Here is a 23,448-nt window from a genome sequence, read left to right as displayed (position 1 = left end):
CTCAGTCAACATGCGCGGACAATGACGTACATCACAAACGATATCAAGCAGCTTCCTTCTTCGCGCCAGTTCATAAAGGACCGATCGCAATGAAAGAAAAGTTTCCATAGGAAAAGTGTTCCAAAAATTCCCTACCCAGGCGAACCCAAGTAGGAGCGGTCAGTGTATAGTTTTCAACTAGCAAAAATCCACTCTCGGCAAAGCCTCATTGAGATGGATAACGCCCTTGCACTCGGATGAAGAAGAAAGAAAGAAAAGAAAACTAAAAGCGAGGGAGGAAGACGGGATTTTATACCTGCAGGAGATCACTCGCGCACGGGCCATAGATCTGATGACTAAGGCATTTTAGCCAAAAATGCGCGATGGTTTTTGGAAGGAGGGCTCTAATTTTGCAGCCGCATCCAGGCACCAGCGGGGCTCCACATGCAGGCACAGCAACAGCCTTCAAGGTTCTGGTTCAGTCACGATTGGCAGGCAGGTGCTCAGGAGCTGGCTGCTGCCAATGATCTACGGAGTTTATTCAATCTTGTTCTCAAGAAAGAATCTGCTTGGATTTCCAGGCTTCATTGCAGTATCAGGTCACTGATTAATGTGCTCGATATCACCATCTGTCGACTTCAGTATCTAGGTATCTCTTTGATCGTCTTCTACTCAGCAGTGTACGGTCTTGGGCTTCTTCCCTTGGCTACCTAGGTCCCTGATCAACTTCCAACTTTGATCTGAATTCGTACTCATACCTAAAGCCCACCAAGACTGATGATGCAGAGTCTGTTTGCCTACGTGCGTAATACTTTTACGCGTATCACAAAGCCATTGGTTGGAGTTATGCAGCGTGTTCAATTTGAGGGTTATAAGTTTGCAGGTGACTCTGTTGCCTGGGCGAAATACTCTTGAAAGTTAACTTATAAGGTAACTCTGGCACGCCTAAATTCCAATTCACTGCTGTCTAAATTTCAGAGTTTATCATTTTGCTTTTCTCCACCTCACACTTCTTTTCTGTGTTTCCTCTTCACACTCCGAAACCATTTCATCAACTCACCTATCTCGCTACCATGGCACCCAGACACAAGCGACAAAGTCTGTCGTAGGGTCCTTTTGAGGATCTTGATTTGGAGGATGAGCATCTTAATGATCTACACCTTGGCCGATCCATTCGGCTCATGATGCAATCTCCTGTTCGCGATGCAACGTTCACTATTAAGATGGGAGATACCTATGACTATAACATCTTACAAGAAGACCCTAGTCAAGTTCACAACGAATTCCGAACTTATATTACTGACATCGCCAATGAGCTGAAGCAGTCTAAGGATACCGAAGCCATCATTGATGAACACCTTACTACCGAACTTGCTCGTATGGTCTATGGGTCTAATATGATCGAAGTTGCTGGTAGCGGGTTTGATATCACAGTCAAGCTATGCAAAGCCGTCTTTCGCGGCGAGGAGATTCCAACAGTCATTGATGAACGCGACAATGAGTACCAGGAGCTCAGACAATATCTTCTGGAAAAAAACTTGCCCTGTGGGCATAAAGCAATTATGCGAAGCCGACGCAAAATTGTTCAACATGCCGAAGCAGCAAGGTTTATGATCGAGGAAGTTTGCATCAAAGGAGAGACATTAACTACATCCATCATCTGCCAGGCCCACCGCTTCCTAACATGGAGGATCGATCTCGCCGACGACATACCTTGGACTGAGTACTGCGGAAGATACCGAACTTGGGATGTACAATGTGGTCAGCATGTCTTTGTGTCGCATTCGGAGGTCGGTCTCGCGATGAGCAGACTAATTGAGTCACTTGACGCCGATATCAAAGCAGCAACAGATCAAGGAGAAATTGATCCTGTGCTTATTGCCAGCAAGTATTGCCATGAGTTTGTTAATATCCATCCTTTTGCAGATGGGAATGGCCGAATGTGTCGTCTTATCCTCAATACTTTCCTCCTTAAATACAGCGGCGGGATTATCTGTATAGGACAGGATGGCAATGATAGGGCAGAGTATCTACGCATTGCAGTAGAGGCCAGTGCTATGGAGGCTTCATCTAAGCATAATTCTACAGAAGCAAAGCCAAAGAACTATATACCACTTGCATCTTTTACGCTTCGACATGCTCGCGATAGCATGCGTAAGGTCCGACAGCTTCTTAAACGGTCGTAGTACACACACGACACCGCGCTCACGCTATTGAAGGGAATGATTCATTTGTTAATTTATGAAATTATTACTCCATAGATATTCGAAAATAAATATCGGGTTAATGATGTTATTTTATAATTCTCGATAGTAAAATCTTTCCTAAGTTAGTACTTAGTGACTAAATTCGAAATGCTTGGTCACTCCCACCTACGATGATCGCTGCGATACCGCTATCGCACCCAATTGCAGCAGCACTATTCCATTACAGAGTCAAACCCCAGCCAAAAATTCAGTTGACAATAGCATCAACAATACTTATCCATCTCAACCGCAAATATGATGAAGAAATTCACCCGCGCCTACTCTTCGGCGGCAACCACTTTGGGTTCAAACCCTATCCCTCCTTCAAAGATCCAGTATATTCCTACTTCAGGGAAATACCCGAAGGGCTTCAATGCCTCAGGCGTCTTGGCTGGCGTCAAGCCTGGAAACACCAGCAAGCCCGATATCGCCATCGTCACCTCTGATCGACCATGCGCTGCTGCTGGTGTCTTTACAAAGAACAAGTTCCAGGCTGCTCCCGTGACGTACAGTAGGAAATTGCTGCAGCAGAAGAATAACGCTGGTCTGCGAAGCGTCGTCGTCAATTCGGGCAACGCAAATGCTGTCACCGGCACCGGAGGTCTTGAAGATGCTACCAGCATGGCTCGCACCACGGACCAAAAGGTTGGCGATGAGAACTCTACGATTGTTATGAGTACCGGAGTTATTGGCCAGAGGTTTGTTTCACTGATTGACCTTATTCAACGTCTCAATGGCTCACATGTGTCACAGGCTTCCAATTCAGAAGATTCTTGACAAGATTCCTACCGCTGTTAGCAAGGCTGGCAGCTCTCACACCCACTGGCTCGAGTGCGCAAAGGCCATCTGCACAACAGACACCTTCCCCAAGCTCATGTCCCGAAGCTTTGAGCTTCCTTCTTCCCCAGGCGTCGAGTACCGCATCGCCGGTATGACCAAGGGCGCGGGCATGATTGCTCCCAACATGGCGACTCTTCTCACCATCTTGGCTACTGATGCTCCCATTTCCCCTGCTGTCATGCCTAATGTCCTTCGGCATGCAGTGGACCGATCATTTAACTCCATCACCATTGATGGTGACACTTCTACCAACGACACCGTCGCTCTTCTCGCTAATGGCGCAGCTGGTGGTAAGGAGGTCACCTCTGAGCAAACTCCCGACTATGAAGCCTTCCAGAAGCTCTTGACCGAGTTCTCTGTTGACCTGGCCAAGTATGTTGTCCGAGACGGCGAGGGTGCTACCAAGTTCGTGACCATCCGTGTCGTCGACAGCGCGTCTGAGGAGGCAGCCCGCCAGGTTGGCCGAACTATCGCTACATCACCCCTCGTCAAGACCGCCCTCTACGGTAAGGATGCCAACTGGGGTCGAGTTCTCTGTGCAACCGGTTACGCTCTTATCTCTGCCCCCGGACAGCCCGTGAACGATGTTCCTGAGATCACTCCCGAGCGAACCAACGTCTCCTTCATCCCTACCGACGGCTCAGCTGAGTTGAAGCTGCTTGTCGATGGTGAGCCTGAGCAGGTTGACGAGACGCGAGCGGCCGAAATCCTTGCCATGGAGGATCTCGAGATTGTGGTCAGGCTCGGAACAGGTGATAAGTCTGCTGTGCATTATACTTGCGATTTCAGCCACGACTATGTTACCATTAACGGTGACTACCGAACATAAGTACTATCAGCTGATCTACAAAGTTGTTAGAAAATATAGCCTCGAATTTATGACATATTATCGCTTCACACTCAGTTGAAACATAACTTCATAATTCCCAACCGCTCTGCTATCTAATTTATAGTGAAGCTGTTATATGTATCCAAGGTCTTATGTCTTAAGCCCGACAACCTGCAATTCAAATCTACCAAAGGAAAATACTCATCCGGAACTCCTAATCTGCACTTTTTCTTTAGGCACTCAGAGTACCCTTGGTGCTGGGCACCTCGCCCTCCTTACCAGGTATTCTTGTGGTGGCAGCCTTGACAGCGATAGCAAGAGCCTTAAAAGCACTCTCAGCACGGTGGTGGTCGTTGTCACCGTGGAGGCAGTGAACGTGCAGTGTGACACGAGCACCCTGAGCAAAGCTCTGCAGACAGTGAGGAACCATCTCAGTGCTGAGCTGGCCGAGCCACTCCCGCTTCAGACCAAGGTCAACCACGGCATAGGGACGGTTGGAGAGATCGATAACGGCGCGAGAAAGGGCCTCGTCGAGAGGGGCGTAGGCGTAGCCGAAACGAGCAAGACCGGCGGGTGTACCGAGGGCCTGGGCGAAGGCGTAACCAAGGGCGATGCAGACATCCTCAGCAGTGTGGTGGTCGTCAACTAAGCAGATAAATGTCAGTCATTGATATCTCTCGGTGGCGCAATTAGGAAGATGAACGTACTGTGAAGATCACCCTTGCAGTTCAGAGCCAGACTCCAGCCAGCATGCTTAGCCAGAGCATGAAGCATGTGGTCGAGGAAACCAATTCCAGTGTTGACAGCAATCTTTTGGGACTTGCTGGCCTGGGAAGCATGGCTATCATCGTTGTCGAGAAGACGAGAATCGGTGTCCGGAGGGAAATCGCCGCCGTCAAGGTTGAGAGCGAGTTGGATCTTGGTCTCGTTGGTGTCACGAGCGAGAGCAGCCCATCGGGTAGGTTGAGAAGAGGCCATATTTGCGATTCAATTGGATGTTTGTACAGAATTGAGCGATGTTTGTTTGTCGAGCGATTGTATGCGAATCTTTTTTCCCGAAGTTGATGAGATATGACAGATAGGACGGGCTCCTGTATCGGCGAGTGTCCAATTGACAGCTTCTGATACGCCACGCCCAAAGGACCCCGCCAACTTTTTTCCACAGAGGCAAAAACCGCTGTAAGCTACCCCGCCGTTGTTGCGGACACACCCACTGTAGCCTGTAAAGACGCCCTGGAGGCCCTTAACGCGCTTAGGTCCAGTTGAGAGTGACGGTGAGACTGAAGACCGAACGGGTGTCGACTTTTGTTAGGTGGGATGTTGTTGTTGTTGATTTATTTGATGCTATTCCCAACAAACGACACTTTGAATTCCTAAACCCATTTCGCAACGCCGCAACATCACTCGCGTCCTGACTACCTAATCCAAATCTGTATATAATACTCGATGCGCTTGGAATAAAAAAGATCATGGAAAGCTTCCTCAGGGAATGGAGGCAAGATGCCCTCAACAAGGCGCAGTACGAATCAGCCATCTTTATCGGCGACAAGCTGCTGGCATTGACCAGTTCGTATAATCTTTTCCCTGGATTATCACCTCAAGACTCTAATGTCAGGTTGAATAGATGACGACCAAGACGCATTCTGGCTGGCCCAAGTCCACTTCGCGACAGGAAACTACACCCGCGCCCAAGCATTTCTTTCCAGCCAAAACCTCATCTCTCGAAACCCATCATGTCGCTACCTCGCCGGCCATTGTCTCATCAAGCAATCACGCTTCGATGAAGCCCTCTCCGTTCTCGGCGACCGTAACCCGACGCATCTCATAGCCAACGGCGCGAGCAACAAGCGCAAAACCCAGCCGCGCCAAACACGACGTCGCGATCCAGTTGCGGAGGAAGAGGCATCCAACAGGAGATACGAAGCTGCCATGTGTTTCCTGCGAGGTATCTGCTATGCGAAGCAGAATGCGTTTGACCGGGCAAAGGAATGCTATAAAGATGCAGTACGGATCGATGTCCAGTGCTTTGAAGCGTTTCAGCAGCTTATGAACAATAATCTGTTGTCGCCAGACGAAGAGTGGCAGTTCCTTGAGAGTCTGGATTTCGACGCGATCCATGTGTCAGGCGATGCGTCAGCTTCTCAGCAGGCGGCTGAGTTTACAAAGATGCTCTACACTACACGTCTATCTAAATATCGAAATCCTGCAGCGTTTGAGACAGCGTACGACTCTCTGTCAACACATTATCACTTGGCGTCGAACCCTGATCTACAGCTTGCACGTGCGGATCTTTTGTATACGCAGTGCCGCTACCGGGATGCGCTGAACATCACGAACGAGATTCTACAAGAGGACAAATACAACTTTAGTGTATACCCGGTACACTTGGCTTGCTTGTTTGAGCTCAAGGAGAAGAACTTGCTGTTCTTGATTGCTCACGATTTAGCAGATAGCCATCCTGAAGAGCCATGCTCATGGCTCGCAGTTGGTATTTACTACTTCTCAATTGGCAAGATTCCCGAGGCGCGACGGTACTTTAGCAAGGCGAGTATGATGGATGCGCACTTTGGACCAGCGTGGATAGGTTTCGCACATACGTTCGCAGCCGAGGGCGAGCACGACCAAGCGATTTCGGCGTATTCGACAGCGGCGAGACTATTCATGGGTACTCATCTGCCTCAGGTGTTTTTGGGCATGCAGAATCACGCCCTCAACAACATGACACTTGCGGAAGAATTCCTTAAAACTGCTTACGGTCTCTGCAAAACGGATCCGCTATTACTGAACGAGATGGGTGTTGTGAAATACCACCAAGACAAACCCAAGGAGGCAGCACAATATTTTACAGCAGCGCTTAAGATCGCTGATGATATGGATAGTGATCCTTCAGCATGGTTAGCGGCCAGGACGAATCTTGGCCACGCATTCCGAAGACTACGGCACTTTAACCGAGCTCTGGCCGAGTTTGACGAGGTGTTGAGACAGGGAGGAAAAGATGCAGCTATCTTCAGCGCAAAGGGTCTCATCCTGATGGAGCAGAACAAACCTGAGGAAGCAGTGACGGTCTTACATGAGGCGTTGGCGGTTAATCCGCAGGATAGTATTGCGACGGAGCTGCTTAACAAGGCGCTAGAGGAGACGATATTGCAGGACGGTGCGGCGGAGTCTGAAGCCGAAGATTTGATCGAGTTTGAACGTATGCTGGGACAGCAAAAGCACGATGCGGCTGTCAAGGTGAATGGTGGTCGAAGAACAGTAGGAAGAATGGAGAAGGGTAAAGGAAGAGTGAGGCGATCACGGAGGATGACAGTACTGGAGGATGAGAACGATTCAGAGGAGAAAGAGGACGGTATGATGGAAATGACCGATGATGAGTAAGAGTAAGAATGAATACCAGAGATTGAAGAAGTATGGGATAGTATCACATATCATTGGGATAGGTCAGGTCTAGGGCAGGCGTTGAGGAATTGTAAAGAGTATGCATTGATGGGAATAAGATACAGTGATGATTAAATAACGGTCAATTGAATCGAAAGGACAAGACTGAATATTATTATCCTGTTGTATCAATATTAGTATATCAGTATAGTGATCAATGGCCTAACTAAACCTACTTCGCACTCGCATTCGAATATTCGTATGATTTATTAGTGGAGTATCGGCATTTCAAAACTGTCCGGCCCGTCGCTTCGGAGAACCAATTGCTTTCTGCTTATTATTTTTGAGTGATATCGATGAAACAATTATCGGATTTTACAAGTGACTCGGGACCGAAATAGCGCGAACATCTTATCTTACATGTAAAAGGCTGAATACAGAAGAGGGGAAGTGGCTTGATGATATGACGCGGCGCAGTATAAGTATGATACTATAGAGAGTTGAATGTCAGAATACTCAACTTGATCGTACAAACAAAACATCAAAATCAAACATGTCTCGATTCTACCCACATGCTCCTTATGCAGAGGATCAACCTCTTGCACGTACTATCCTCACAACTCATGTCATAGTGAGAGCAATCACACTAAACACCATTATCGCTACCGGTATTACAACAACACGCCAAGTCATTCCATTCTTCCGCCCAAAATCACCTGATGCTCTCACTTTCTTCCCTCGTCTCATCCGCTCAGCATCAACAGGCACAGTCGCGGCTTTGGGCGTGGGCGCTCTCATGACATATGGCCGCATGCGCGGTAGAGAAGAGATTGAGTGGCAGGATCGAAGTTGGAGGTTACTAGAGAATCCTGGACAGGTCGAGACTGATGACTGGACTGCCGTGGGCGCTGGAGCTGGAGCTTTGATAGGGGCTAATGCGGTGAAGGGATTGGGGATGGGATGGAGAGGTGCTGTTGGAGGATTGGGATTGGGGACTGTAGGAGGAATGTTGGGATATATGGCTTGGAGGTATGGTGTCAATGGGGGCAAGTTTTCAAAGAAGGGGGATGCTTTGTAGAGAAGGCAATTATTTGTATAGTGTGAGTTATCATTACATTCCTTCCCTTCTCCTCTGTATAAGAATCCTATCTACAACTTTGCTCGAACTTGTTCGACCTCTTCGATCTTTTGGAACTGATAGTAATAGTCTAGGCTCTCAGGGTTCAACAATGTCCCGCTCGGCTTGATGTTGCTTCCAGAAATGATTTGTTTGACCGGCAACTCGACCTTTTTGCCATTGACAGTCACCTACATCAATGTTAGTTATCATGGATGAGTGGATGGAAAACTGAAAACTTACCGGAATATCAGGTACCTCAAAGATGTACTTGGGTACATGTCTCTTGGTCAACTCCTTAGCAATTCTCTCTCGAATCGTATTCGCAAGCTCAACCGTAAACTTGACACCAGGTTTCATCAGCAAGAACAAAACAACACTCTCATCATGATCTTGCGGTCTTCTCTGTCCTACACAAAGACTCTCGGCGACCTCCGTCGCAAACCCGCCCTCAATCACAGCGTAGATATCTGCACTTCCAAATCGAATACCACTAGGATTCAAAACACCATCAGAGCGACCGAGGATATGAATGTGTCCTGTCTTCGGATGGACTGCTGCAAAATCACCTTGTGACCATACACCAGGGAATCGAGCGAAGTAGGCTGAGGTGTATTTCTCGCCTGGGGCGGGATTTGTGTCGTTCCAGAGACAGAGGGGAACATTTGGGAATGCCGCTGTTCCGACCAAGTCTCCTGGCTCGCCGTCTGGGACTGGGGAGATTGGCTTCGCCAGGTCAGCCGAGGATGGGTATATAGCCATGGGAGTGCCGATGACTCTTCCAGGACAACCACCGGCGTAGATAGGACACAGAGGATTCTCCATGACGAAGCAGGCGGCCTAAAGAAACGAGGTTAGCTGTGTAGATATTAAAAGGCAGTCAAAAACTTACAATATCTGTACCGCCTGAAAAGTTGGCGAGTTTGATATGGTTAGGGAAAGCTCCATCGTAGAACCATTCAAAGACCTGTTCTTTCAACACCATTCCAGTGCTCAAAACAGCCGTGAGACTATTCAAATTGGCTTCCTTCTGAGGAACAATGCCCTCTTTCATGAGTTCACCCAGCCATCTGGGCGAAATACCCAGACTCGTGACTTTCTGCTCTTCCACGATCCTCAACAAGACACATCGATCTGGCACAAAAGGTGAGCCGTCGTAAAACACAGTTCGTCCGCCAAAGGCGAGTCTCGCGACACTGGAAAGGTACATGATCCAGCCTGTCGTTGTGTATTGAAGTGTCACATCTTTGTGCGTGAGTTCGCGATGAAGAACGCCCTCTTTGGCGATGGAAACAAGAATAGGACCGACGCCGTGGACGATGGCTTTTGGTGTTCCTGTTGTTCCGGAAGAATAGTAAACAACCATTGGATCCTGGAAGCCGACTCTCTCGATAGGTGGCGGTGTTGAAGATGCTGAGGAGAGGAAGGCCTCAAGGCGCTGTGTGTTCGGAATACTAGAAGTATCTTGAGCAGTGTCAAAGCGTTGAACAACAATTACTCCTTTGAAAGAAGGGCACTCTTTCATTCCTTCGACCACGCCCTTTATCTTGTCGCGAAGATCAATGACCTTGCCGTTGTACAGAGCCCCGTCATCGAAGAAAACAAACTATCGAGTCAGCATCTCGGTATAGATATTGATTGCAGAGAAACTTACCTTGGGATCGATCTGAACTGTTCTCTGCAGCAGACCTCCAACGCCCATGTCAGTTGAACTGCTACTAAATAAACCCCCAAGCCAAGTCGTAGCTAGGAAAACCACACATGTCTCAACAGCATGCGCTCCAACTATAACAACTCGGTCTCCCTTCTTCATGCCTCTCTGCTTCAACGCACTCGCTGTCCTAGCAACTCTCTGACGAAGCTCTCCCCAAGTAACATTCTTTACAGATGAATTACCCTCGCGAACTTCTGTGATAGCAATTTTGTCATCCTCTTTGTGCAGAGTTGAGCGCTCTCCCAGAGTATTGCCTTGTGTCCAGAGGAGGTTCTCGGCGAAGTTAAGGCGAATGCCAGGGAACCATGTAGGAAGCTTAGTGATGGGGATTGATTCATCGACAACGTATGAGTAGGATCCCTCATGAATCCATTTCTGTGACGCCCAGAGTTGAGCGTAGAAGTCGCTGCGCTTAGAGCAGGACCAGTCGTATAAGTCATTGAAGGTCTAGAATGTATCAGTATCACGGTTCGTCCAGTGAATCGCGTTCATACCTTGAGATTGAGGCCATGAATTCTGTTTGCATCCTGCATAAAAGCCCACATTGCTGTGCTTTTAGGATCAGGATGTTCCCAAACCTTTCGCGGTACCTTTGTCAGATCCATTGTAGTTGAACTTGGTGGATGTATAAGTCGGGCTTGCTTATACGAAAAGCACAGTGAGGTGACTTCAAGTCACAACAACAAACTCAACGATGGCGAAAAAAAAGAATAGTAAGAGTGTTTGACGCCCTGAAATTTATAGAGACATAGCCCGAGGTAAATTGACCAACAAGACCATCTTCATCGTGCGGGGTTCAGCCATTCCTCGCCTACATATTAACGTTAGCTACAGCACATACTGGGATGAGCTGCGCTGTGACACCTAAATCGCCTAGACTTGCTTGTCGATCTCGAGAATGATGCATGACAGGCTACGCTTCCGAGCCGAGGTTTGTGGGGAAATCTGTCTCTTTGTCAAGCTTGGTTAAGTAGTTGGGGTAGTCAAAAGTCCACCATATCATCATCATCATCATCATCATCACCATCACCATCACTACTCGTACACAGCAAGGCTGATCGCATTAGAAATTGAATTATTAAACAGAAATAACCGCTGGTGTCTGCTCAAGTGTCGGCAGCCTAGAAAGAACTGGAATGGTCCTTGCCACAGTTGTTTGCTCAACTTTTCTGAGCCGTCCCAACCCTAACAATAACTTTGTACAAATATCTCACAAAATCCCCCAAACGCCATGCTCAAAGTCCAAGACCATGCCAGCGCTCCAACACACATGTCCTCCATTTCCTCCAATCATAAGATGAATAACATCGTACCCTTATAGATATGGCATCCACAAAGCATCGCATTGTGCCAAATTCATAGGGTTAACAGCCTTGGCGATAGCGTCAATCACCGTCTGGTTCGCAGGCAAATTGCCAACGGGGCTGTGGGCCAGGCTGATTGCCCGCTTGACAATCGAGTCGCTATTAACCTGCACAGAATCTCGCAGTTGGCTCTCCGTTATAACTCCATTCCTGTGACTGCCCGTGAACCAAAACAGCATCTCATCACGCACAAGCAGAGTCAGGGCGTGTTCCAATTCGTACTCGGGTTCCGTCAAGCATCGTGCAATAGCCATCAAGGAGCATGCAAAGATGCCTTCAGTGGCAAGTGGTCCCATCAACGTTTGAAGGTTGGGCGTAAGTCGGAAAGGTACCGGCTCAGGGTTGTGGAAAAAGGGTTTGTTGGCGCTCATGTAGGACATCATTTCAGATCCCCAAACCTTACCCGTGGCCCTCGAGATGTTGATCTTCTGCGGGTATCGGTTGTGCATGTACATGATGTATGTAATAAATGTCAACGCAGCAAGCTGGTATGAGAACTGGCGACGGAACAGCCAGAACTCTGCGAACTGCGGGAACACCTTCTGGAAGTACTCGATTGCAACTGTGGACGGAACCCATTTCTCCTGAATGGCATTAAAGACCTCCAATCGAGCTGTTGCTGCCTGCTCAGGTTTGTTCTGTTGACTGTCAGTGGCTGTGGAATAGTCATGTCTTGTCGAAAAACTTACCGAGCTCTTGCTCTCGAGCGCACCCCGAAGCTTCTCCATGGTAAACAGTACAGGGTCATCCTTTGACATGCCCATGTTTCGGCAATGATCCTCATATACTCCCTGCAGTGTAGTGTATGACGTGTCTTCCTGGACAAGTCGGATGTGCGGTGCGAATGGAACCATAATCGGTATCGTGAACTGCAAATCGCGACGTCGGCTCTCCTTCTTCCGTCCCAGTGTCTGGTTGAGTGAACGGAAAAGTTGCAAGATGCGCTCCTCTCGTCGGCAGTGACGAGCCGCAGGATGCTGAATGGCCCATGTGTGGATGCTTCCATCGTGTCCCCGCATCTTGATACGGCGATAAGAGGCGCTGATGGATCGAACAAGATCGATGTTTGGTAGGAAGCGGTCAATACGAATGAAGTCCTGGTTCTTATCCTTGTGCTGCAAGTATTGTCCTGGGACCTCTACCTCATCAAACTTGCCATATCTGAACTCACTCAGAAGAGGGGAGAAGTTTTCAAGTGAAGCACGAGGCACTCTGTGGTCCAGCTTCTCCTCAAACTTATTACGCCAACGGCGCAGCTTGTAAATGTACTCGTACATTGTCGGCTTAACCGTAACGAAGTCCGCCTCGAAGGATTTCTTGATGTGGCTTGGCAGGATCGTTTCAGCGAAACGAGTAATATTGGTTTCCGTCGCCGCCGGAAGTTTGACGTTCTTGGCGAAAGAGGGAGGAGTTCGGCTGACATAGGCAAGAGCATCGTTAAGAAGGGCAACAATTAATCGGTAAGCGTCTTCGTCGGGAGGGCACTTGAAGTTCTTCTGAATCTGGTCCACCATCGTCTCCATCGAAAGAGCCAAGAGGGGGAAGGCCGTCTTGAGGACTGACATGACCTCCTCAGTGTACTCCCACGGAGGCTTCTTCTGAGCCTGTGTGGGCTGTCCAGGTTGAACGGTCGGCTTAAGTGCAACCTTTGAGGGATCAGGAGCTTGTCCATTGGCGGGTGCCGGTGTGCCAGCTGCGTTGCTGCCAGCATCACCCTCGGCCTTGACTGTTGTGCCATCAGCCGCATTGGCAGTGCCTGGTCGTGATGACGATGTACCAGGTCGGGGGGGTTCCTGCTTGGTCATGGATGGAGACGCGCTCGCCTTTCCATTGGAGACAGTTGATTGCGCGCGTTGTCGTGCGTTTCTGTCCCTGGCTTCCTGGTTCTTCTTAATGACAAGCAGGTCCTCACGATTAGTTCGGAGCTGGAAGTACAGTGCTTGAGGATACGATTTGGCAATCTTCAGAAGGAGTTGGAACACGCGGGGCGCTTCCTTGTGGCCGAGACCTGTGATCAATTGCTGAATAAAGGTAATCCAGTACCACACAGGTGTTTCGCCCTTGAAGTCATCGAAGCCAAGCGCGATAGTGCCCTTGGAATCGTCCAAGCTGAGCAGCCACAGGATTCGGGCAAGAAGCTTTCGTGACTTGGCGTTCTTGTAGCTTCCTGCGGCCTGCAAGTACGAGGTGAGGGCTTGACGCGCCGCGTTGAGATCGGTGGGATCTTCCTTGAACTTGCGATCGTTGAAGTAACCCCACTCAGCCCAAGCTTTTGCAGCACCAATATCGAAATACAACGCCGTTCCATATGCTGAGTCGGCCTCGTCCTTCTGTTTGAGCTTCTCCAAGAACATTCCCTTGAGGGTATAAAACTCGGCCTTCTGAGGCGGGCTAAAGTAATTGAGGTTCGTGTTATTGATTACGTCCAAGCCACTAGATAGCTCTTCGGGGTTCTCGTAGTGGCACTTGGCTTGTTCGCGAAGCTTCAGGAAAGCTTCTTGAATCTCAATATTGGGTAGTGTATAGATGCGGCTCAACTGGTTGATGCAAACCTCGGGAAGATTATGCTTGCGGGCAACGTGAGCGAATCTGTTGATTATCCAGGCAGTCTCGTGGTAGCCACGGTAAGCAAAGGAACTCGCCCCTCCAGCGTTCTGCGCGCCTTGTTGCGGCAGCAACTGAAGGTACGTCTGGTTGATAAGGCTGAAGATATGCTGTCTCCAAGTGACGAGGTCTTGCCAAGCAGTGATGTCATCCCAAACATTTGGTAGGCGATCACGCCAAGCACCGAGGAGCAATTTGAGTTCGCCGCTTTTAATGTCCAAGTTGCTTTGATTGGTGCTGGCAAGACTCTGACAAATGACGCTGGCATCATGAAGCTCAACCAGCTGTTGGAAGTTTTGGAGAAGAGGAACATGGGCGTTTGTCAGGCGCTCGGGCAGTTGGTGCCACTTGCGAATTGACAGTTGAATTGCTTCATCGCAGACACGTGCAAAATCGGTTGTGGGTTCCTGGCTATTGTGGAATTTGAGGAGTGACATAAAGGATTGAAAGAAGGCTCTGCGAGGTGTTGGGGCGTCCATGACTCCTTTGATGATGTTGTCCAAGGCCTCCCGATGTTGCTCGTCCTGCCACATATCCGTGTTGCGCCACGCGCACTCGAGCAGAAGGTCTTGGAAATTCTCATGCTTGGCGAAATCTTGCAGGATTTCCCACTGTTGCAATTTCTGAGCACACAGAACCCAGTGGTCCTCCCAAAGCATGTACTCAGCTTGAGAAAATGGTATCACGCCTGTTCGGGCCTTGATTTGAGCATTTTCATATAGCTTCTGAGCCTTGTCCCACATGCCATTTTGTTCATAAGACAGAGCGGCATTGGTTTCAACAAACTGGCATCGTCGCCTCCATGTACCGTAGAACAGATCATCCTCCTGAAGAGAGGCGTACAGCTCGACAAGAGCGTCGAGGTTGCTTTCGCGAACGGCAGCCGACTCTACCTGGGGTTTGATGGCGGCGTTCTCCAGTTGGATCAAAGCAGTGTACCAGGCATCATAGGTCTTTGCCTCATACTTGAGCACATGTGGTGGGATCTTGCACTCTGGCCAAGTCTTAGCAGCACCATCAAGGATGGACTGAATAACATTGGGACGCTTGTCAATCTGGCGACTGTGGTAGTCCTTGGTGAGCAGGGCTACAATGCCACGCTCCAGATCAACTCGGTCATCCTTTGCGACAGATGACCAATAGATTGGGAAAAGAGTGACCCAAAGATTATGCGCGAGTTGAGAGTCGACGTGCTGGAGCTGAGCCAAGGGCTCGACGACGTCTCTCACTTTGATATCACTGAGTTCCATCATGAAGCGGCGGTGACTTGCCATAAATGACTCAAACTTGTCATCGATGATGCTAGCAGGCTCTCGGGCCTCCATCTCCTTTGTGAAGGTGGTCAGCAAGCGGGAAATTGGCAACGTCTTGAAGTCGGACTGATAAAGCTGAATGTTGGCGTTTGTCTCCACGGCACCTAGCAACAAATGACTGGCTTGGGCAAGCCAGTAGGAGTCAGACAGTGTATCCCAATTCTGAGAGGTGAGAACATAAGATAGACGTGCGCTGGCCGATTTGGATAAACTCTTGTCGAAAATGGCCATGAAGCGGTTCCGCATGTCGACATCCGTTGCACGGGTGCCGATAAGGAATGCGTGCTCCATGCGGACTGTGAGCTCAGTGCGAGTGATTTTTGGGTCCTCGTAGATGCGAATAACGAGGTCCAGGAACTTGGACAGCATGGTTGGGTCTTGTCGGTGCTCGAAGGATAGCATCTTGTGAAGAACGGCCGTCTTCTCCTTAAGAGTTGGCCATGTTCCTTCTGAACGGAATACCCATCCCTCAACCATGTTCAAAATTTCTTCGCAAAGCTCAATCGACATGGACTTTTCCACCAGAGTTGCGAGGACGCTGAGGAAAGGCCGGCGAGAGTCGCCTAGAACCTCCATCCGAAGAGCAACGACCTGTATCTCCTTGATCATAATCTTTGTCTGGATTTCGAGATCATAAGAAGACATTTCTCCACTCGGAGTGTTGGGGTCCTGGTTCCTATTGTTCACACCAGCGGCTTGGCTCGCAACAGCATTGTAATGCTGCACATGCTCTTTAGCATGCTTGGATTGAAGTGCTTTCATCAGGGATGCGATGTGCTGATCGATGACATTCGGCTTTCGCTGGCCAAGAGACCAAAGAATGCTCACGCCCGAAGTATAGTTGCTGCTGTTCATTGCTTCCGTTGCAAGTTGGGACAGGTACGCGACGATCTCTGATGTCTGCGTCTCAGTCTCGCCATCAGCGTCCGCATCTTCCATGGGAGTGTCGTCGGGAACAGAATCCAAGATGCGCTTGACAATTGACCGTAGCTCACGGCCGTCGTCAAACTTCTTGTCGGAAAGATGAAGACAATCCTGGATTTCAGGGTTTTCTGACTTGAGACACTTTTCCAAAACCTTCTGGATAGATGGCATATTCTTCTGGATCCATTCGTCGTCCTTTGCGTTGAGCACAATGCGGACGACCTGGAGGGTGTTAATGATGTTGGTGAGGAACTTCTCGTCGAACTTCTCCTTGTCAGAAGGATCAGCAGTAAGTATAGTCTGGGTTCGCTCGCTTGCCAAGATCACATGTGTGACATTGGGGAACAGGTCCAGTTCGAGGTCGCCCCAATACTGAGGCTGTACAAGGTTGTAAAGCAGCTTCATGGCCTTCTTGCAAAGATCGGTCAACGCTAATGGGACAGGAGGAATTGACGACGAGACTTGATCCCGAGGCTTGGCTGAAGGGAGCTCATAGCGCTCGTTCAACTGAGCAATGAATTCGACCAGATACTTGATCATCTTCGTTCGGAACAGGGGTGGAATCTCGTACTCGACACGCTGGGGCTGAGACGGAGCGATCGCTTGTTCCGCCTCCAGCTTCCTCTTCTTGGTGTTAGGAGATTGAGAAAGAGCTCTTGTGTCAGACGTTTGTGACTTTCCTTCTACTCGTCTCTCCTCCCACAGCCAGATAAGCCACATCATGTTGAGACAAAGTCGTTTTGACTCGTGGGATGCATTCTGTGGCGTGGCGAGCTTTCGTAACGAGCTGATCATCAAAGTGATGTACTTGTCCCGAGCCACATAGAAAAGATCCGGGTGTCTAACCAGGAAATGGAAGATACTCGTCATCTGCTGTGCGTTTTGTCCTTCATCTGCTAGGATGCGGCGAGGCGCAACTGCCCATGGCGCATACTGGTTGTTCTGACCAGTTCCGCATCGCTTTGGCAGCATGGGTGCAATAAGCTCTAACGCTTGTGTTACCAAAGCTCGGCCTTCGTTTTGGTTGGCCTTCAGGAGTGAGAGATACACCTGGGTCACAATCTTTGGAGGGGTTTCGTAGTGTGCAATAAAGTAGCCAATGACCACATACGCGGCATGCTTGTTGATCACGTCTTCTAAGCGGATGAAAGTCCAACCAAACTTGATGATATCTTTCCTTGCATCTTGAAGAGGTGTGTGATAGTACTTGACCAACATCGCAGAGAGCTGCAATACTTCATAACGCGTATGGTCAATACCAGGCTGGGCTTGATCATCCATGGTCATCTCAGGATGGACCTTCCAGATTTTGCTGCTGACTGCATCAATGACAGCTCTGTCCATAAGTCGAGGAGTCTTGTTTTGATCAAGTTGATTCCAGTTGCGCATGACATCCATTGCAACGATCGGGTTGACGATGTAATGTAACAAAAAGTGCTTCATCTTGTTTGACGCAGATTTGCCAGAATAGGTGTCCAAACAGCGAAGCACCGTCGTTTTCCAGAAGTCAATCGCGTCATTGCAGATGATTCTCCTATAGATGAAAGAGAACAGCTCCTGTGTAATGCGAAGCTCATCAGAAGTAACGCATTCGATCAGATTGAAAAGAGGGTCCAGGTCTTTTGGCGCCCTCTCCAGTGACTTGACAAGAATGGTCATGAGCTGCTCAGCAGCTTGGTAAGCCGGTAATCGGAGATGGGCCGGAAGGGTATGTTGGCGAAGATGCTTCTCCAGTTCTTTGCCAATGTTCTTGAGCCAGTCAAGATGCTCCTTTTTGTCCATCCATTTCTCCGCGTTAGGGAAGTGACTGAGAGACTCAAATATGTGGATTGTATTGACCATTGCAATGAACTTGGCCTCGTTGTTCTGACTTATCAACTCGTTGCAGCGGGTGATTAAGCCATCAACATTGTCAACTGCAACCTCTCGCAGAGCCTGGCTGTCCGGGTGGCCCAGGACCTGCGCCAATAGTCGACCGTACTTGAGGTCTTCCACTTTGCCAAAGAGGTACGCCCAGATCTCCTTAGGATATCGATTCATATACCTGTAGATAGGAAGACGGAATGGACTAAGCTGAGTCCGGCGCAGCTTTTCTTCAAGTCCAAGGAAGCAGTCGATCAAGCGTTCCTTAAAAGCTTCAGCAGGTGCGGGAAGCAAGTGGAAGATATTGAGAATAGCGGTGATGATCTTCATCTGAGCATGTTGGTCGAAAAAGCTGAAGGATATTTGCTGCAAAGCACTGGGTTCGACAATCGAATCGATTTGTTCAAGTAAGCGTGCACCTATCTCGACCTTAAAATACGACGTGAGCAGCTTCAGTAACCTAGACAGATTGTCGAGTCCCGCCGTACTGAGGCGTTTAGGATCTGAAAGGCTCTGCAGCACTGGTCGCAATCCCCCTTGAAGGAGCTCCTTAGGCAGACGCCTATCTACCGACAGGACCGACTTCAGGGCATCATTTGCTGCAGTGATGGTAGGCTTCGATTCTGAGTACAGACACTTAAAAAAGACGCCCAGAATCTTTGTCTTTGTGGGTTGGTTGGAAAATTCCTCAAAGGTCATAGCAGTTGTGAGGAGTTTGATACATGAAACCCGGAGGTTGACAATATGCTCATGTGTACGGAATTCTGCAGGCTTGTTAGCCAGAGAATCGTCACCAGCATCTGCCAAGGCCAAAGACTCCATCAGGAGACGGTTTAGATTATCGTCGAACGGGACCCAGTCGTTCTTCAAGCTCATGTGGTACGTCATGGCGTTGATATAGCCAATCTGGATACTAAACGGCAACGCTCGTAGTGGTTTGGCAAATATAGGTTGCAGGATCTTATCCTTGCAGGATTCAAGGAGCTCCCAAACCTCGCAATTTGCTGCCTTTGCGATGAGTTCCAGTGAGTGTTTGGCGGTCTCACGAACATGCTTGTTCATATGGTACAGATCATTTCCGAATTGTTGGCAGATCTGAGAAAGACGGGGCTGCTTGGGCTGAGCACCTTGCGGCTGGCCTGGTGGTTGTGTAATGGGTAGTGCATCCTCCTTGGTGATGTCTTTGGTGATGCGCTTCAGAAGCACCTCGAGACTTGTTTGTGCCAAGCAGCGTGTCTTTTCAGGAAGGTCTTGGGGCATGTCCTTAACCACGTAGATGAGAGCACGTATAAACTCGGTTTGCTTGGAAGTGATCCAAGTGTCGCCAAAGTCAAGCTCTGTGAGCAAATAGTTGATTCCCAGACTGCCACCAGTCTTGGTAAACCATTCCTCTTCATAACAGCTGTGGCAAAATGTGCTGCTAAGGTGACTGAAGAACGGGAGCTTGCCGACGTCGCCTTCCGAGCCGAAGATGATCGCTGTGGAGTCGTACATTTCCCGAATGGCACTCTTGCCCGCCTCCCGTACGTCTGGGTGGTCTGAAGCCAATGACTCGACGATTGCGTCAGAAAGGTTGCGTGTGTCAATGTGCAGAGGGCCCTCGCCAGCATTAGGGTCAAAGGGGCTAAAGTTTCGCTTCAAATCGACCAAGGCTCGGCCAATTTCGATAATTGCAAAGTGTTTGCAGACATTCAGTAAGAAAGCACTCGCCTCATCTCTGAACTCGGGGAACGAATGAGCAAACATGATTGCCTTGAGAAGTCGCTTCACGACCAAGTCTTCACACTCTTTCTTCGGAATAGATCGCTCGCGGTCAGAAACCTCAAAGCTGGTAGAATTTATCTCGTACCTCCGTGCTACAAGGTCTTCGGCCTGGAGTCGCACGAGGCGTGGGAGATCTTCCGGAAGTTGATCAAAGCCAATGCGCAGCTTCAGTTGAGATTTGATCAAGTGCAGCGCTTGCTTCTTGTAGTAGCCATCGTACTGCTTGTTGTGGTTGTTCTTGGTTGCTTTGGGGAATTCCGTAAGCTTCTGAATAGCAAAATCAATGCCCATATCAGCAGGGAATGCTCTGTCCTTTTTAGAGCCAAGCAACCTCAGGTCGAAGCCTGCAGGATCATCGGCGTACTCCTTGTAAGCAAGCGGCACAGCTCCGGTCATGAACTTTCTGTTTCTGCCGCCCAATTTGCCAAGAATCCTCATTGTGGTATGGGCATGGAAGTGGCTGTACGGGTGGGGTTTGAGATGGTCGAAGAGAGCAGTCATCAGCTCATCAATGACAGGCGCCATGATGGGATCAAGATAATCCGCCGTTAGGTTGTCAACACACAGTTCCAGTGTTCGTAGGCCCTGTCCAACGAGATCTGTCCCGGCACGGAGTGCAACAACAAGCGGTCGCATCAGGAAGCTCAAATGCGGCAACAAGTGACTAAGTCTTGCTGGGACCGTGAGACAGAGTTCGACATACAAGTCGCGCTCTGATGGCTTTCGAGCGGCCATTAAAAGATTATTAAGCACATCCAAGAGCATTTCAAGCAGCGGCAAAATCTGCTTGTAGAGTTGCTCGAATTTACCGCCACCGATGCTGCGGAACAGCGATCGTAGGAGAAGGAAGTAATTCATTGGCTCTTCTGCCTTTGTCGACAACTCAATAGATTTTGTGACGATGTTCACGACGTGGGGTAGTAGAACCTGCTCATTTTGATTGGCGAACAAGGTGACTGCCATGAAAGCCAACTTAAAGAGCCTCAACAATATCGAGGATTTCTTAACATCGGCAGACCCTACCTGGTCGATTCGCTCCATGAGGAACTGCAAGAGCATACCACAAAAGCTAGGAGACGTTGCCTCGCTAGCAAGGAAGAATTGGGGTATATGCAACAAAGCTGTGTGTTCGAAGATCATGTCGTAAAGGCGCGGGATCTCTTGTTGGAACACCTCATGGAACGTTGCGGGATCAATGGCGTGGAATACCGTGGCAAAGGTTTCAAGCAAGTCCTTCTCCTCCTTACTGCAAGAGACCATGTAGAAATTGGCCATATATTCCACCGGCGACATGTATTGGGACTCGGCGGCTGGCTTCTCAATCTCGTAGTACCTAAAGACATAGGCGCCCTCGCGGAAAAGTTTGATGATGACCTTGACCTCCTCGGCTGTGAATCCATACGATACATCCTGCCAGTGAGTGGGGGCATTCTGCGCATCGATAGGTGACCCGACGTTGCATGTCCTCAATTGGTAAAATGTGTTCTTAAGACCTGTCATCAGATTTCGGAAAAGGAATTTGTTGTCAACAACAGGGTCGGCGCCGCGATCTCGTGGATTCGAAGTCTTAATGGGAACCGCAGAGAAGATGTCGGTCTCATCCCAATCAGGAGGGCCATCCTGGTCAGCCAGGTAGGTCTCCCGGGTGCCAGCCTTCATCTGTTCCCGATAGAGAGCCGAAAGCTTTACAGCATTGGGGTACTGACGGTTCATGGCAGCAAATTTATCTGCGATGGCGTTGAGAATCATGATGAGATAATGCCGTGCGTCGACCTTGTTAGGCAGCTTTGCAATACACTCAGCCATATTAAGGAGGAGTTTGGCACTCATAGTCTGAAAGCTCGTTCCGGGGAAGTTGTCTTGGAGGTTTCTCGTGTAGACCTCGACAGTCTTTCTGATTTGTTCTGGCTTCAAAGAATCTCTGACGTGATGAATGAGATCAGCAAGCATACTATAAGCCAGGGGCCGCATAGTTTCATGCACAGTCAGTCCGTCTCCAGTCAATGTTCGCTCATCTAGTAGCTCATCAATCTTTGGGATAAAGATTTTGCGGAAATTATAATTGATAATATGACGAATCGCCACTATAAGCTCTTTGCGTGTGCCAGACTTCTCTCTGGGGCAGTCCTTCAAAAGCCGAAGGACGATATCAGGCAGTCTAGGTAGGAAATCGTTCAGGTGTGAGGCGTATTGGCGAAGGAGATAGGCCAGGAAGCTCATGGTCTTGACTTGTGCCGTAATAAAGTCTGCGAAAGCTACTCGGTTCTTGATAGCAGGGCTCACTCCAGTATGAATGGTTCCTTTAGCCGCAGCATCAGCATGCGCTTGCTGCTGAGCTGAAGCTTGAAGGCACAGTACATTCTGAATGAGAGGGACAAATTTCCGGACATTCTGCTGCACCGTGTTTCGATAAACCTGGAAGATGGACACAACTATAATAGGACATTCGGAGAGGACCTTGAAAGACTGCATTCCCTTCAACAGCGGTCGGTTTTGTTGCTGGGGATCCGCTCCAAGTTCAGTGGTGGAAGCGACTGGTGATCCTGGCCGTGGTGATTGGAAATTCTGCGAGTTCCCGGGGGTCGAAGGTGCGCCGGACTGCGATGGCGCATTGTGAGGAGCATTATCAAGTTGTTCTCGGACGACCTTTTCCATTTGCTCAAAAAGCTCCTGTATCAGTGTAAGGAACGGTTGCACCTTTCCCTGCAGCGCCTTGTGTTGGTGGCGCATGATGTCCGATGTTATCTTGACACATATTGTTGCATTCTCTTCGTTGTCTGTCCGTACAAGCTGCATCAACAAGTCGACGGTCTCTTCGGCGTAAGGTTCGAAAGGTTCGGGAGGGGCGGGTTGTGTAGGTAATCGGTGCAGGACTTCGAGGATGACCATTCGTAGTTTCTGCTCGGGTGAGTTGCTTTGGAAAGTGCATGGTCCTTTTAAAATGCCCATGAAGACGGGCATCAACCTTTTCAGGAAAGGAGGGTATATTTGACCACTGGTGTAGTGATCCAAGCTGTCGCGCAAGGTAGTCGCGGCTTCCAGCTTGAGTCTCACATCTAGAGAACAGCATACTGGTTAGCAATCGTAATATCGCAGAGAGCATGCGACAGCAATGATGGAGGGGTTATGGTTTCGCAATGGGGCATTACCGATATCGCCATTACTAAGTCGAGTCACGACTTCATCTATAGTGGTGCCAGACATTGTTGCATTATTGGCATCCACGTGACGCGATTATATCTGCCATGAAGGGGGTTGTTTCGGTGGTGATCCTTTTATAGATAGATGGAGTAAGGAGTTTTGAGTTATGTGGCTGCCCGTGGCGAGCTTCTGCGGTGTCGATGGACGAATTAGAAAATTCTCGGTGTCAAGGTTTTCGATAATATCCCACGTGTAGTGAAGTGGTAAGAGTGGTGATGATACGTGTTGAGTTTTGGATGTTGGTGTATTAGGATGCTTGGTGCAAGGCAAGCTTGAAGGTTAGTAGTAGCTGGAGACGTGAAAGGGCCGTCG

General features: G+C 49.1%; 7 protein-coding genes across 7 annotated transcripts; 4 read left to right on the top strand and 3 right to left on the bottom strand.

Annotated features, from left to right (window-relative positions):
* Nucleotides 1-1,163: 1,163 nt before the first annotated feature.
* FGSG_06095 (uncharacterized protein) lies at nt 1,164-2,165 on the top strand (the record flags this gene model as incomplete). The annotated part of the gene is made up of 1 exon (XM_011326417.1): nt 1,164-2,165. The coding sequence occupies one exon, from the start codon at nt 1,164-1,166 to the stop codon at nt 2,163-2,165; it is 1,002 nt and encodes a 333-aa protein (XP_011324719.1).
* A 315-nt stretch (nt 2,166-2,480) lies between these two features.
* FGSG_06094 (uncharacterized protein) lies at nt 2,481-3,894 on the top strand (the record flags this gene model as incomplete). The annotated part of the gene is made up of 2 exons (XM_011326416.1): nt 2,481-2,923; nt 2,979-3,894. The coding sequence occupies 2 exons, from the start codon at nt 2,481-2,483 to the stop codon at nt 3,892-3,894; spliced, it is 1,359 nt and encodes a 452-aa protein (XP_011324718.1).
* Nucleotides 3,895-3,987: 93 nt separating this feature from the next.
* On the bottom strand, nt 3,988-4,914 carry FGSG_06093 (imidazoleglycerol-phosphate dehydratase). The gene is made up of 2 exons (XM_011326415.1): nt 4,602-4,914; nt 3,988-4,539 (listed from the first exon to the last, which is right to left on the bottom strand). The coding sequence occupies exons 1-2, from the start codon at nt 4,870-4,872 to the stop codon at nt 4,127-4,129; spliced, it is 684 nt and encodes a 227-aa protein (XP_011324717.1). The 5' UTR covers nt 4,873-4,914; the 3' UTR covers nt 3,988-4,126.
* Nucleotides 4,915-5,245: 331 nt separating this feature from the next.
* Nucleotides 5,246-7,427, top strand: FGSG_06092 (uncharacterized protein). The gene is made up of 2 exons (XM_011326414.1): nt 5,246-5,460; nt 5,519-7,427. The coding sequence occupies exons 1-2, from the start codon at nt 5,364-5,366 to the stop codon at nt 7,270-7,272; spliced, it is 1,851 nt and encodes a 616-aa protein (XP_011324716.1). The 5' UTR covers nt 5,246-5,363; the 3' UTR covers nt 7,273-7,427.
* A 376-nt stretch (nt 7,428-7,803) lies between these two features.
* FGSG_06091 (uncharacterized protein) lies at nt 7,804-8,432 on the top strand. Its single transcript, XM_011326413.1, has one exon. The coding sequence runs from the start codon at nt 7,826-7,828 to the stop codon at nt 8,348-8,350; it is 525 nt and encodes a 174-aa protein (XP_011324715.1). The 5' UTR covers nt 7,804-7,825; the 3' UTR covers nt 8,351-8,432.
* Nucleotides 8,422-10,708, bottom strand: FGSG_06090 (uncharacterized protein; the record flags this gene model as incomplete). The annotated part of the gene is made up of 5 exons (XM_011326412.1): nt 8,422-8,580; nt 8,633-9,229; nt 9,282-9,995; nt 10,044-10,550; nt 10,598-10,708. The coding sequence occupies 5 exons, from the start codon at nt 10,706-10,708 to the stop codon at nt 8,422-8,424; spliced, it is 2,088 nt and encodes a 695-aa protein (XP_011324714.1).
* A 710-nt stretch (nt 10,709-11,418) lies between these two features.
* FGSG_06089 (uncharacterized protein) lies at nt 11,419-23,139 on the bottom strand (the record flags this gene model as incomplete). Its single annotated transcript, XM_011326411.1, has 2 exons — nt 11,419-23,006; nt 23,085-23,139. The coding sequence occupies 2 exons, from the start codon at nt 23,137-23,139 to the stop codon at nt 11,419-11,421; spliced, it is 11,643 nt and encodes a 3,880-aa protein (XP_011324713.1).
* Between the last annotated feature and the right edge of the window lie 309 nt (nt 23,140-23,448).

Source organism: Fusarium graminearum, chromosome 3 (assembly GCF_000240135.3).
Source record: "Fusarium graminearum PH-1 chromosome 3, whole genome shotgun sequence".
Taxonomy (NCBI): Eukaryota; Fungi; Ascomycota; class Sordariomycetes; order Hypocreales; family Nectriaceae; genus Fusarium; species Fusarium graminearum.
This window is presented reverse-complemented; position numbering and strand designations above follow the sequence as displayed.